This window comes from Lactuca virosa, chromosome 7 (genome assembly GCF_052849685.1).
Source record: "Lactuca virosa cultivar CGN04683 chromosome 7, Lactuca_virosa_CGN04683_v6, whole genome shotgun sequence".
NCBI classification, from domain to species: domain Eukaryota; kingdom Viridiplantae; phylum Streptophyta; class Magnoliopsida; order Asterales; family Asteraceae; genus Lactuca; species Lactuca virosa.
In genome coordinates this window covers 90,573,293-90,588,382 of record NC_136432.1, presented here as the reverse complement: position 1 = coordinate 90,588,382, position 15,090 = coordinate 90,573,293, and the positions used below count along the sequence as shown (strand labels likewise).

At 35.7% G+C, this 15,090-nt stretch overlaps 1 protein-coding gene across 1 annotated transcript; it reads left to right on the top strand.

Annotated features, from left to right (window-relative positions):
• Positions 1–4,607: 4,607 nt before the first annotated feature.
• On the top strand, positions 4,608–7,902 carry LOC145125360 (receptor-like protein kinase THESEUS 1). Its single transcript, XM_079060821.1, has 7 exons — positions 4,608–4,678; positions 4,838–5,660; positions 6,042–6,280; positions 6,405–6,540; positions 6,619–6,785; positions 7,141–7,258; positions 7,361–7,902. Exons 2-7 carry the CDS (start codon positions 4,868–4,870, stop codon positions 7,612–7,614), a joined length of 1,707 nt encoding a protein of 568 aa, XP_078916947.1. The 5' UTR covers positions 4,608–4,678; positions 4,838–4,867; the 3' UTR covers positions 7,615–7,902.
• The last annotated feature ends 7,188 nt before the right edge of the window (positions 7,903–15,090 follow it).

Sequence of the window (15,090 nt, the reverse complement as noted above, 5' to 3'; positions counted from 1 at the left end):
GATCATTTTATCAAGTAATTAATCATGTCTTCGGTAAAATACGATATTCCACTACTACATCGTAACACCCGATTTCCGTTGTGGCAAGTAAAGATGAGAGACATTCTCATTCAGATGGATTTACACAAGGCGCTCTTGGGTTTCAATATGATGCCCGATACATGGACCGAAGAAGAAAAGGAGATGAAAGATCTGAAGGCTTTATCCCAGATTCGTTTGCACTTGTCAAACGATGTTTTGCAAGATGTTCTAAAAGAAACGTCAGCGGCTTCTTTATGGCTAAAGTTGGAGCAACTGTTGATGACCAAGAGCTTACCAAACAAGTTGCATTTGAAGCAACGGTTGTTCAATCTCAAGATGATTGAAGGAGGCTCTTTAGCTGAACATATATCCACATTTAAAGAGTTAGTAAATAACTTAGAGAATATGGATGTTCAGTATGAAGATGAAGACTTGGCTCTATTCTTACTATCGTCGTTGCCAGAATCCTATAGCCATTTTCGTGATACTATTATCTATAGCCGTGACACTCTAGTTTTAGATGAAGTCTATACAGCTTTGGATTCCAAAGAGAAGATGAAGCATATTACTGGTGGTGGTTCAAGTGATGCTAAAGCCGAAGGTTTGAATGCCAGAGGAAGAACAATAGAGAGAAGTAGAACTTCTCAATCTTCCAACAGAACCAGATCCAAGTCAAAAGGCAAACGAAAGTTTTGCAACTATTGTCACAAGAAGGGACATGTGCTTGAAGAATGCTTCAAGTTGAAGAATAAAGAAAAAGAGAAGACGGCAGCAAATGGCAAACAAGCTAGCACTTCGGGTGAAGCCGATGTAGCTGAGGTTGAAGGTATTGGAGAACTTTTGACAGTTTATTCAGATAAACTGGATTCCACTGGTGATTGGATACTCGACTCTGGTTGTATTTTTCATATGTGTCACAACAAAAGTTGGTTTTACACATTTGAAAAGGTTAACCAGGGCTATGTGTTGATGGGTAACAATACTACATGTCCAGTTCTTGGATATGGTTCAGTCAGGATCCGTATGTTTGACGGAGTTATTCGAACCATGGGGGATGTTAGATATGTTCCTGACCTCAGAAGAAACTTGTTATCTCTCAGTTCCTTTGACAAAAAGGGATACGAGTTTGCTGGTAAAGGTGGAGTTCTCAGGGTATTCAAAGACGGTTCCGACAAACTGAGAGCCAAACGAAAAACCTCAGATCTTTACTTTCTTGACGGGCAAACAATTTCGAGTGATGCTGCTGTTGTTTCAAAGTCTCTTTCTGATCCAGATCAGTCCCGTCTTTGGCACCTTCGACTCGGCCATATGAGTTTTCAAGGCATGTTAGAATTGAGTCGAAGAGGTTTACTTGGTCAACAAAAGATTGTTGATTTGGATTTCTGTGAATACTGTGTATATGGCAAGGCAAAACGAGTAAGGTTTGCAAGTGGTATCCATACAACGAAAGGACCACTTGATTATGTTCACTCGGATTTGTGGGGACCGGCTCGAGTTGCTTCAAAAGGTGGAGCTATTTATATGCTCACTATTATTGATGATTTCTCCAGGAAGGTGTGGTCTTTCTTCTTAAAACATAAAGGAGACGTTTTCTCTACCTTCAGAAATTGGAAAGTTCAGGTTGAAAAGCAATCAGGTCTGGTGTTAAAGTATCTTCGTACGGATAATGGACTTGAGTTTTGCTCAGAAGAGTTTAATGTCTATTGTCAAAAGGAAGGCATTACTCGACATCGCACAGTAGTCCATTCACCTCAACAAAATGGTGTAGCTGAAAGGATGAATCGCACCATTATGGAGAAGGTCCGGTGTATGCTTTCTAATTCCAAATTGCCAAAGTCTTTTTGGGCGGAGGCTGCTTCGACTGCTTGCTATGTTATCAACCGATCACCGTCACGAGCAATCGAGAAGAAAACTCCGTTTGAGTTATGGTCCGGTAAACCTGCCAATTATTCAGATTTAAAATCATTCGGATGTCCAGCGTATGCACGAGTTGACAATGGGAAGCTAGAACCAAGAGCAATCAAATGCGTTTTTCTTGGGTACAATAAAGGTGTAAAGGGTTACAAGTTATGGAGCTTTGATTTGAAGAAAAATATCATCTCAAGAGATGTTACTTTTGATGAGTCTGCTGTAATTCAACCAGTTGCTGACTCTTCTAAAAGAACAGATGCATCAGATGTATCATCCGAAGCAAATAAAGAGAATGCTCAAATGGAGGTGGAGCTTCCTACTTCACCTACCACTAATCAGAGTATAAATCAGCATCAAGATTCTTCTTCGTCGGATGAGCATGTTGTTGGTGAAGATTCAACACTTTCACAACCACAAGCTACTACTCCAAGCATTGCAAGAGATAGACCGAGAAGACAGATTATTCATCCGAAGAGGTATGCTGAATCTGATTTGGTTGCCTATGCTTTTATTGTTGCTGATAATATTGAGTCCGCAACGGAGCCTACGAATTATGACGAGGCTATCGAATCTGAAGACTCAAATGATTGGATGCTCGCTATGCAAAATGAGATGGAATCTTTGCAGCGAAACAGTACTTGGAATTTAGTTCCTATTCCGAAAGGGAAGAGACCAGTTAAATGCAAATGGGTCTACAAGATCAAGGAACCTGTCAACCCAAATGATAAACCAAGATACAAAGCTCGGTTAGTAGCTAAAGGCTACAGTCAGATTCCTGGTATTGATTACACTGACATTTATTCCCCAGTTGTCAAACATACTTCCATTCGTGTATTGTTGGGGTTGGTTGCTTCTAACGATTTTGAGTTAGAACAACTTGATGTCACTACAACTTTCCTAAATGGTGAGCTTGAGGAAGAGATTTTTATGCAACAACCTGAAGGTTTTGCAGTTCCTGGAAAGGAGAACTACGTATGCAAATTGAACAAATCTCTTTATGGCCTCAAGCAGTCTCCTAGACAATGGTACAAGAGGTTCGATTCTTTCATGACCAGTCACAAATTCAGCAGGTGCACCTATGATAGCTGCGTTTATTTCAAGAAAGGTGACAATGGTTCAAAGATCTACTTACTCTTGTACTTGATGACATGTTGATTGCAGCAAAAGATATGAAGGAGATTCAGAAGTTAAAAGACCAGTTGAAAGCTGAATTTGAAATGAAGGACTTAGGAGCTGCCAAAAAGATTTTAGGTATGGAAATTATTCGTGACAGGAAGTCTAGGATCTTGCATCTTTCTCAGAAAAGTTATATTGAGAAAGTCCTAAGACGTTTCAGTATGCACGAAGCAAAGTCTGTCAACACACCTTTTGCAGCTCATTTCAAGCTATCATCTGCTTTGAGTCCTACTAATGAGACTGATATGGCTTACATGGCACGTGTTCCATACTCTAGTGTTGTTGGATCTTTGATGTATGCTATGATCTGCACGCGCCCTGATTTGGCTTATGCTGTTAGCATGGTTAGTAGATACATGGCGAACCCGGGGAAAGAACACTGGAAAGCAGTATAGTGGATTTTTCGTTATTTACGTGGTACGTCTTCTATGTGTTTACGTTTTGGTAAATCTAACACTGGGGTGTTCGGATATGTTGATTCAGATTATGGCAAAGATTTGGATAAACGAAGATCAATTACAGGGTATGTGTTTACTCTAAATGGTTGTGTTGTTAGTTGGAAAGCCCAGTTACAGTCTACAGTTGCCCTGTCTTCTACCGAGGCAGAGTACATGGCGATTACAGAAGCAGTTAAGGAAGATATCTGGTTGAAGGGGTTATTTGGAGAACTCGATGATAGAATAAAGGTGACCACAGTTTTCTGTGACAACCTGAGTGCTATCTTCTTGAGTAAATATCAAATGTTTCATGACCGAACAAAGCATATTGATATTCGTTATCATTTTGTGCGGGATATCATTGAAAAAGGTGATTGTGTTGTGGACAAGATTCATACAGATTATAATCCCGCTGATATGTTCACTAAAAGTCTTCCTATAACCAAGTTCAAATTATGTTTGGACATGGTGGGTGTTTCTGATCGCAGTTGAGCCTGAAGGCTCGTGGTGGAGGAAGTATTATTTATTTTTCGGAAACAATTTTTTCTCTATATAAAATTTGCAGGTTCTTATGGAAGTTTTAGAGTTTGATGAGCTATATGTTTTGACTAATCGTAAAGCATGACTTGCTTAATTTTGACGTCAAGGTGGAGATTGTGGAAAAGTTGCCTCCAAAATTAGCAAGTGACAAATAGTTCAGGGGTTATTTCTGTAACTTATCATTTACTATTCATAGTTTGACTATGAATAGTAATATAAGTGTGAAATTGAAAATGAGAATGGACGGTGAGTTACATGTGGGGCGCCTAACTTCTTCTTCGCCTACAATTATGGACGGCTTTTTTCTTTCCTTTTCATATGTTCTCTTTTGGCTATAAATAGCCTAAGCCAGAAGGCTTGAAAAAAAAAACCCCACGAACCAAATCAAATATATATATATATATATATATATATATATATATATATATATATATATATATATATATATATATATATATATATACACCACCGTATATTTTAGCTCTCCCACTCTATTTGTAATCTCTTTCATAATCTCTGTAAACACTGCAAATTATAGTGAATTGTTTCTCGGCTTCCTCCGCCCGTGGTTTTTTCCCGATTTGGGTTTCCACGTAAATTCCTGTGTCTCTATTCTATTTATTTTATTCGTATTTCGTTGTGATTATTACGCTTTGATAATTTTTAATCCCATTCCGCATTGAGCTAATATTATTTAAGTCAATTTGGATCCGTCGTATTTTACAACACCTTTGAATTCTATGTCTAACCAGGGGGCAGCTGAGTTTACAGCCGAAATTCATATGCTTTCCAAGTTACGCCACACTCATTTGGTGACTTTGATTGGTTTTTGTGATGAAAATAAGGAGATGATACTTGTTTATCAGTATATGCCCCATGGAACCCTTTACGATCGTCTACACAAAACTGAGATTCCTTTAAATTGGATGCAGAGAGTGAAGATAGCTATTGGCGCTGGACTTGGACTGAATTACCTTCACACAGGTGGTGGTACCCAACATAGAGTGATACATCGAGATGTAAAGAGCTCGAATATTCTTTTGGATGAGAATTGGGAAGCAATGATATCAGATTTTGGGATGTCCAAAATGGGCCCTACCAATCAATCGTTTTCTTATATTGACGCGAGTGTTAAAGGCACATTCGGATATCTGGATCCAAAGTATTTCTATACCAGTAAGCTGACAAGGAAAACAGATGTGTATGCATTTGGGGTTGTATTGTTTGAATTGCTATCAGGGAGGCTTCCTGTAGATGAACGCTTTGGTGAGGAGCACTGTAGTTTAGTAAGGTGGGCTCAAAAATGCGTGAAAGAACGGAAATTAGATCAAATGGTTGATCCTAAAATCAGGGGAACAATTTTCCCCAAATGTTTAAGAGGTTTTGCACAAATTGCAGATCGTTGTTTAGGTAGTGTTCTGAAACAACGCCCTACCATGGCCGAGATTGTGGTATCACTTCAGGCTTTACTGGAACTTCAGAAGAGATTTGACAATTCTTCCGAACCATCAGGCATATCTGGATTAACTTGGAAGATTCATAAGTATCTTGTTCCCACAACTAAACAAAACGCTGGTATACACAAACACTTTATTAGTGTTATATGTCTATACTTGTGTCGTTGCGTGTTGATGCTTGTTATAACATACAATAACTATTTAACAATCTTATAGCTTAAATTAATACATGATTGAATACCCAGTGATGGCTTTAATCTGTGCAACCTTTCTTTTGATTTCTCAAAATTCCATTTGGTCCGTTTGCAGAAGTTGATGATGTTGAGGATTTTTTTGGTTTCTTTCCTGTATATAATTCGACCAACCTTTCTTTGTTAAATAAAAATTCAATTGATGTCTCTCTTGGTAGATATACGAGTAACTTTTTTATCCGTTCAGATCTTGTACGGAATTGTTTCTAACTCTGTTGGATGTTTACCATTTTTGTCGGTTTTCTAAGACCAAAGTGGCACAAGTTCATCAAAGATCCCTGAAAACAACATGAATATAAAATGTTTCACGATTGATGAATTGAGACAAGCTACAAATAACTTTGGAACTCGCAAATGCTTGAGTGGCAAGTGTTATAAGGTGGTTTACAAAGGTTGGATCGATAAAACAACATATTCCCCCTCTGAAGATAAAAGTGGATTGCCGATTGTAATTAAGAGAATTAACTTGGACAAACCTGATCCCAAGGTAAAGTATCTTGTATTTTACCCTTTCTAATTACATGATACCTTGGATTAACTTCCATTATAATACAACCCATATACCATTGCATATATCTATGTCATGTAACTCAACACTCTTTTGAATGCAGTTGGATTTGGAAATGTTGAAAAAATTTAGTCATCCCAACCTTGAAAAGCTCATAGGATATTGCTTGGAACGCCAGACTTTCTTCCTTGTGTATGAATTCATGCCCAATGGAAACTTTGAGGATCTCCTGGAAAGCGGTAAGCAACATAAATAACTTCATGCATAAATCAAATTCGAAAATTCTGCAAATTTAAATCAGATTTTATGGGCTGTAGGAGCTGTAGCACAACTTTCTTTGATTTCAAAGGTAAAAATAGCAATAGGAATCGCTCGAGGGATTGTATTCTTGCACAAAACACAAGATAAAGTTAGAGCAAATCTTCCTTGGGGTATACCAGTCAGTGAGTATCGGCTTGATAGATATAATATATTGTTGGATGAGGTACGGTTGAGCTCTTTCTCTATATAGGCATTGAAAATTCATAGTCAAGTATGTTTTCCAGAAATCCCATACACAAAACATCCAGCTTGAAATCTGTTGTCTTATTGGTCTTTAAGCTAATAACAATTCATTGATGTTTCGATTTACAAATCCTGTATATTCCTCTAACCCTTTATATATGTTCATGAGTCATTTAAAGGTGTACGACGATACTAGGGATTAATTGTAAGTTACCTTGATCCAAACATTGATTACCTGCTTGCTTTTCATGAACACCATATTTTGGTATTTTCCAAATAAGTTTTAACACCTTTTGCTGTTTTTAATTGTGTATGCATGAACTATAAATTTGCAGTTTTTTATAGCAAAGCTTTCAGATTATGATGTTACTAAGTTAGTATACGGTGGCTATATCGAACAAATGTGGGGATGGGATAGTTATGAAATTGCTGGCGACTATGATCCTGGGTGTGGTAAGTTACTTCAATCTGTTTCCCATTCATACCTTTTCCCCAGTCCCTGTTGTGTTTTTGTTTGTGGTGATGGAATACAACTGACAAGGATCACTTTGTCAGGGCCCTTTCGACCAAAGACCAATCTCTTGGGTTTTCAGGTGGTATTTGCGGAGTTGCTAACAGGGAAACGTATCTCTACACTAGATGAATTCATAAGGATTTGTGGCTTATTTAACCATGATGGAAACATGTCCTTGGTTGATATTGCAAAAATATGTTTCAACATATGCAATGAGGATCATTCAGAATCAAGGGTGCTAAGACTCTTGGAAGCTTGTCAGATTCAAAAAAAGAATCTGGAAGAAAACAAGTGAACAATGAAATGACCTGGTCTCCTATCTTTGTCTTCTATATATATCAAGTAAAAAGCTAATTTGTTTCACAAAATACCCTTTTTCACTTAAGACCACATACATCTTTGTAAGTCACAAAAGAACTCTACAAACCTCCACGTTGACTTATAACAATTAAGTCATCCCAAACTTACAATCACTACCAAAAAAGCTCTTTTTGTAAAAGTCTATGGAAGACACACATTTGTATCTCAAAGAAAGCCCTCCATAAACAATAGATGACCGACAAATTTATGACATACAATTATGACGGACATTTTGTACGTCAAAATTTTAGAAGGTTACTATAAAAATATATATTCTTTTAAATATACCGATATTCACATGAAATCACATTCAAAGTCTCATAATACAAAAAATACCATATATACAAAGAAAATCCATTGCATACAATGTAAAGTTTGTCAAATACAAAGTAGTATACATATTTAATAACCGGTATCACTTGAAACTTACTTCTGGAAAATAGAGTTTGTAAAATTAGCCCAACCACATTGAGCTCATCGTATGCATATATTGTCCTAATCCTTTCCCCCAATCTCTAAATTAAGTTCATAAAAACAATTGTAACTATGTTTGCAATTTTATGATCATTGACCTAGTTTAATCTTCTAAAAGCTATAAACTAAGTTCAAAATAAGTGTTACTATGAATTGCATGGATCTAATAACACATTGCCTCAACTAGACCTGTTTTTTGTTTTTTGTTTGGTATTTTGGTTGAATTTTGTGACATGCATGTCATCTTGGTTATTCATTTTGTATTATGGATTTCCTTTAAGTTGTAATGTAATAGTTTTTTCGTAGAATTTTATTCGAACAGAAAAGGTAATAAAATAAAAACCAAAGAATACTAGCTATAGACCAAGGAGATTGGAGCCTCAAAACGTTCAACCGGGCATCAACGATTGGTGACAAAAACAAGGTGGAGCATCCATGTGGTTATTTTTATCCTTAGAAATGACCATGCTTTTCATGTGTTGGCTTGCAAGGGAAAAAAAACACATAGGATTGAGGCATGTGTTACCATTATTGTTTGTGTGTATATTGAGATTTCTTTTATTTTGCATGGTTGGCTAAAATAAATTGAGAAACTCAAAAATTGTTATAATTAACAAATGAGCATACCTATCATAAGTATACATGAGCATAAAGGGATCAAACATGTCATTGACATAAGTCAGTGAATCCTGATAAATCTATGAGTTTCATAAAGATTGAAATTGGCAAATAGTATTGTCTACCAATATAGCTTTTTGGTTTGATTATGGCATACTTCTTCACATCATGAAGTGAAATATAGGTCCTAGCCTTACTAAAATATTTTATTGGGTAATTATTTTTTGAAGTATTAATCAAACTAGATAAACTTTGCTTTTATTTTAGATGTCTTCAAACATAAACTCATCAAAAAAAATTCTCATTATTTCAAATCCTTTCCATGGATAAGCTAACATGGTCTAACTATCTTGCCTAGATTTGTATGTTGAGAGTCTCTCTCATGTACTAAAAGAAAGAATATCACATGGATGAACCTCCGACAGTAGAAGAAAGAATATCACATGTATGGAGGTTCATCCAGACTGCAGAACAAATCTGTAAACCTCTACAGTAGAAAAAGTAAAGCAAACGTTTACAGTCTGTAAGAAGAAGGCTGTTTGTTTCTTAACGTCTGTAGGCTCTTAAAATAAACTAAATTTTAAATAAACAGATTTTTTAATTAAAAAGAATTTTCAATACTAAAATTTAAATACTTATGCTTTTACAACATTGAAGAGTTTCATCAAATTCAAATTTCTATCAATTTCAATCGATATAAAAGATTCCACATTAGAATCATACGGACCCTTTGTCTTTGGTCAATATTTTCTATAATAAAATTCTCTATTAAACTTAGCATTTTGTTGTGATTTTATTATAGATAGTTAACAAATCTAGATCAAATTTTATGTATTATTGTATAATATTTTTATTTTTCATAACTATTTTTGTATTTTGTTTTTTCATTGTGACATTATATTATGATTAATGTGCCTACCTACATTATTTTGTATTTTAATGACAATAGGATAACTAGATCATTTTTAAATAGTATGTAGTAATATAAAAAAGTAAAAGTAAAATAGTATGAATTAATGAATATATTTCATATTTATTGTATTCTGTTGTAGTTAAAATGAGAAAAAAAAAGATGCATTTGCACAAAAAAATATAAATGTTTGAAGAGGTTACGAAAATGGAGGCATTCGAACCAAAAATATCAATATTTGAAGAGTTTACAAAAATAAAATAGGCATTCGAACAAAAAATATTTATATCTGAAGAGGTTACAGAAAAAATATGCATTCGGGAAAAAAAAATATTAATGTTTGATGTAACATCCGCGTTTCTCGCCTGGCATAATTATAAAATATGTATTTATGTCGGTCGATGATTATAAACTTTTATGAATAAATGAAAGAGAATTATTTGAATATATGTGTATGTATATTATGTATGTTGAAATTGGATGAATATTGTGTGTATATAATGTGTGTAAAAACATATTTTAAAAAGTTAATTAATATGGCTAAAATAAAATATTATTTAGGATATATAGTCTTGATGAAAATTGAAGTAGTCGTGATGACGATCTCGGAGATATAAGGAACACTTAAATCTGACTTTGTATGAATAAGTTATGATTCGTCGAAGTTTCGTGTTTAGCCTTATACAGCAAAGGGTGTCGTAATAAGTGAATCGTAGATAGGTTGCTTATTAGCCTAAGTAATCTAAACGAAAGTCTTAATAATCGTAAAGGTGAAAGTATGAATGTAAAGAACGCCAAAATTTGACTTTGTATCAGGAAGTTATGAACTTTCGAAGTTTTGGCGCAACAGTATACAACACAAAAATTGAATTAAAATCAGTTGATTATTAGCCAAAACAATCTAAACAGAAGTTGAAGATCTCGTGAATACGAATCCTTCGATATAAAGACAGTTAAGAACGGAGTTCGTATAAAGGAGTTATGATATTTTCACGGACTTTAACAGTCTAATATCTATAAAAATATGAATTTAAAGTGGAGTGAGCATTAGCTATTGAGGTCTAAAGAAAAGTTGTAGAGCTTGTCGAGAGGATTCCGAGGATATAAAGAACGTCGAAAATAGAGCTCATATGTGAAATTTATGGCCTTTCGAAGATTTCAGGAAAACGCCTAGCTTGATGACATGGCGGCCCAAGAGCGCACCACGTGGCCTTGTCAGGTAACCGACTCCTCAAGTCGACCGAGTGACGTGGCTCCATGAATTATTGACATGTGGCTCCATGAATAGTGTGACACGTAGAGAAGTTCTAGAAGCGTCCGACAAAGATGTGTGGACCAACAATTCGCTGGCACGTGGCACCATTCAAAACTAGACGCGCGGACCAGGGGCGTGGCATACCTCATGTTCAGTCTATAAATATCACTCGAATTTTAGCCATTTCCCACACATTTTCAAGTCTTTTTCTCTCTAATCAATCTACTTTCTTGAGTCCAATTTCCTATTCTATTAGAAGTATTTGGCAAATCCCTAGGATAATAGAGAGCCTGGCAAATAGAAGCTTTCGGTTCGGGGTTATGTCTGCGAATTTTCATGACTTTTATCAGGAAACTCTGTAAGTTAAGCTACACCTATTTTGCTTTAAGTACAACTTATATTTATAGTGATAATCGTTATTATGAACCCATGAATAAGATTTATCAGTGATTCCATGTCATAATACTGATTGATCTACTTACGGGGGCGATGTCAAGGCAATATTTAGTAAAGTGTTTAAATTGGGATTTTTAAAGAATATACTTTGTATATCAAACGGACCCTACCTATTATATGATCTTACCTGGTTATTCCTTATTTGATAGATCTTGATGTAGACATTGGGATTATTGAGGAATCTAGACTATCGTTACTATAGTCACGAGATATAAGACTAAGACTTAGTGATATTTGTATTTAGGTCTTTTGAAAGGAAAAGCTAAAGTGTTAGGCAAAGTGTTGACCTAGTCACAAGTGATCCACTTTTAACAAGCGATTTCATAGTTACTTTCATCTTACACATAAGTATAAATTATTTAGATGATTAAATGTTATATGTGCTAATTATATGTATTCATGATATATGTGTTAGATGAAAACATTATACTTGATTTATTCATATATGTATTTTTCGTACTTAAAATATATTGGGTAGTGAAGGATTAAGAAATATGAAATGATGATGAGAGGTCGTGACTATTATAGTACTAGTATACTGATGAATTAATCATCTAGCTAAGTATAAATGTTAACCATGGACTATTCTAGATAGTCCAGTCTAACACCGGCAAGCTCGCAACCTATAAGTGTTAATGAACTATGTGCTCATTCGATGTACTCTAACCACCACATGGTTGCCTTAATGACTTAAATTGCTAAGGAATTCCCGAAGTAGTATTGTCTACTCATTTCTTACAATGATCCTTAGGATAGGTCCCTTGAGATCAGTATTTTAGGATCATAAAGTGAGAATAACGGGAATAAGTAATCGGGTTAATTGTTTGATATAGAATAAAAAATTTAATTATTTTGGGTTGCAAACCCTATGTGCTTACCGGGCTCCATAGCCTGACCCACACAATTTTCTTTGTATCACATGTAGTGGTACGAAAGCATAGGGGTCATGAGTTTAAATCTACTGAGAGAATTAAGGAGTTCTTAGTCCATAGTATAATAAATTGTTATAAGGCTTGTAATGTCTAGTTTATGCTTATGTATATGTATCATTGATGACATCCCAAGTTTTAATTATTAATGAAAAATGTTTCTTCGAAAATGCTTTTTCCTCACATTACAAATATTTTGGAACAAATTCTGCACAAATAAAATGATACTTTGTTTTAAATAAGCATAAACAAAAGGTCTTTTCGAGCCGTGAAATTGGAGATGTCATAGTTAGTATCAAAGAATTAGTTTAAGTGAACTAGAAATTTTGGTAAATTCTAGACTTGAACTTAGAGTTATATGTGATGATCGTGAGATGCTTTTCTAAAATATTTTAGGTTGTATGTCTAAATTGAAACAAGCACTAGCTTACTTTAGGATAAAATGCCTAACTTGATGTTATGTGCTAAATGATTTGTATTATAGCATGCCTTAGGTTGCCTACTGAGATTTTTATTACTTCAAAAGAATTTAAGGTTTGTTTCTGACCTTGATTTGGAAACTTTATGTGTTCAGGATTCTAAACGTATAACTAATGTATTAGAACTAGCATATAACTTTTTGGATTGATAAGTAAAATTTATGTGTCAAACATAAATAAAACTTTCCCTATCATAAACTCGCATCCTAGTACCTGAACAGATATTTTGGTGTATAGAACGACATGGTGAGAACTCGTAGCGGACTGGGAAATGGTAACAAAAACCAGCAACCTGAACCTTGACGTGTGATTAAGCATGCACCAGAAGTCGTGTGAGGAGTTGAACCAAACACAATGGTAGGAGTTCAAGCTATGACTCGTTCAATGCTAGTTAAGCAAATGGAGGTAACCAAGAAACTACTACAAGGGAATAGGCGAGAACTCACTGCACCGGTTGTTGAATTAGTGTTGACTAAAGGACAATCCAAAGAAGGAAGCTAAGATAGGAATGTATACCAAGCTGAACCATGAAGGATTAGGAGGAACAACCTTGATGAAGGGATTGAAAGAAATGAATGAAATTACAAGGAGTTCATGGCATCCAAGCCACTAAATCTTTATGGAATCCCAACAGAAATGGAAGTTATGGACTGGATCTTGGAAATGGAGATGGTTTTTGATAGTTGCGACGACAGTTATAAACAAAAGACAATCTTTGCTATCAGAAAATTAAAGACAGGAGTGTTGAGCTGGTGGAAGTTATTGCCAGATTACATGCCAAAGGAAGAAGCAAGAAAGATGTCATGGGAAAAGTTGCTTGAGCAATTGAAAAGACAATACTGCTCAGTGTAACATCCCAAAATTCAAGACCAAAAATTTCATTTTTAATTAGGTTATTATAAAACCAACAGTATAAAAACATTCATAATAACATCACATGTCAAGACCAAAGTGTCAGTAATCAAAACATGTTATCATAAACTAATATCATAGTGTAATCCCAAAGATCTCATGTGCGGAAAATCATAGTGTGATGCGTTGCGATCGATTCGGCTTCTTTCCTTTGAAAACGAAGTACCTGAAACCAAAACTGAAAACCGTAAGCACAAAGCTTAGTGAGCTCCCCCATCATACCACATACCATACAGTAACATACATAGCCAAGCATATCTTGGTTCCGGCTTCCCCTTCGGTCTATTTCAACCGGATAACTACCTAGCATATCTTGGTACTGGCCTCCCCCTTCAGTCTGTTTCAACCGGATAACGGGGACTATTTCACCCCCTACCACTACCACATAATAACATAGCATAACATACATAAATATACTGCCAGGCATATATGGGTGCCCGACCTACCCCTTCGGTATCTTTCAACCGGTATCCGAGAGCTAACCTCCCCTTCGATATCTTTCAACCGGTAACCAGGGACTATTTCACCCTTACTACTAATAACATATATCATAGAGCATCCTAGCACACAAACATAACAGATAATGGCTTACCAGATAATTATCACAAAGACAATCATCTAAGAAACAACTCCTACTAGTGGGTCGGCATTGTGGCCTTAGACCCACTTCTACTGGAAGGTAACTCACCTCACACTGCTGAAGTCCAGCAGACGAAACCCTGGCTGCTGGATGACAGCTTCCCGAACTGTCAATATGAAAACAACACCCAATTAATAATTGGGTTCCAACACAAAAATCATAAGTCCATGCTTGGGGTAAAAAACTGCTTAACCCCTATCTTAGCTTGATTCAACTCAAGGCCCAATCCAAAGGCCCAAAAGTTAAACTATGAATCAAAGCCCAACATATGGCCCAATTTTCCAATTTGGCCCAAACCTTTACATGGTCTTAATCAAAGGCCCGCCCATTTAGTCCAGTCCAACCATTTGGCATTTCTAGTGGCCCAATGTCTCATAATCATAAAGGCCCAAACTATGGCCCATTTATGGCCTAATTTTGCAAATTGGGCCTAAACCTTCATATAGGCCTTACCCTAAAGCCCATCAACATATTCTAGTCCATATGATTATTTTTGGATGGCCCATTAATAATCTAATTACTAAAGCCCAATGGAAAGGCCCAACTCATGGCCCAAGTGAAATTAGGGTTTTCACATACAATGATGATTAGGGATAAGTTTTCCTACTTAATCCATTAAGTACAATATTGACTTATGTTGATTGCAAGTGATTATTAATTAATATATTAAGTTTAGTGACTAATTCAAGTGCGGGTCCCGATAAGTCCAAGGCCCATATATCCAAAATTAGGGTTTTG

Excerpts from the sequence above, each read along its gene's own strand:
- LOC145125360 (XM_079060821.1), top strand. The coding sequence starts at position 4,868 with ATGCTTTCCAAGTTACGCCACACTCATTTGGTGACTTTGATTGGTTTT. Across the intron at positions 6,281-6,404 it reads TGGACAAACCTGATCCCAAG|TTGGATTTGGAAATGTTGAA; the intron begins GTAAAGTATCTT and ends TTTTGAATGCAG. Across the intron at positions 7,259-7,360 it reads CGACTATGATCCTGGGTGTG|GGCCCTTTCGACCAAAGACC; the intron begins GTAAGTTACTTC and ends TCACTTTGTCAG.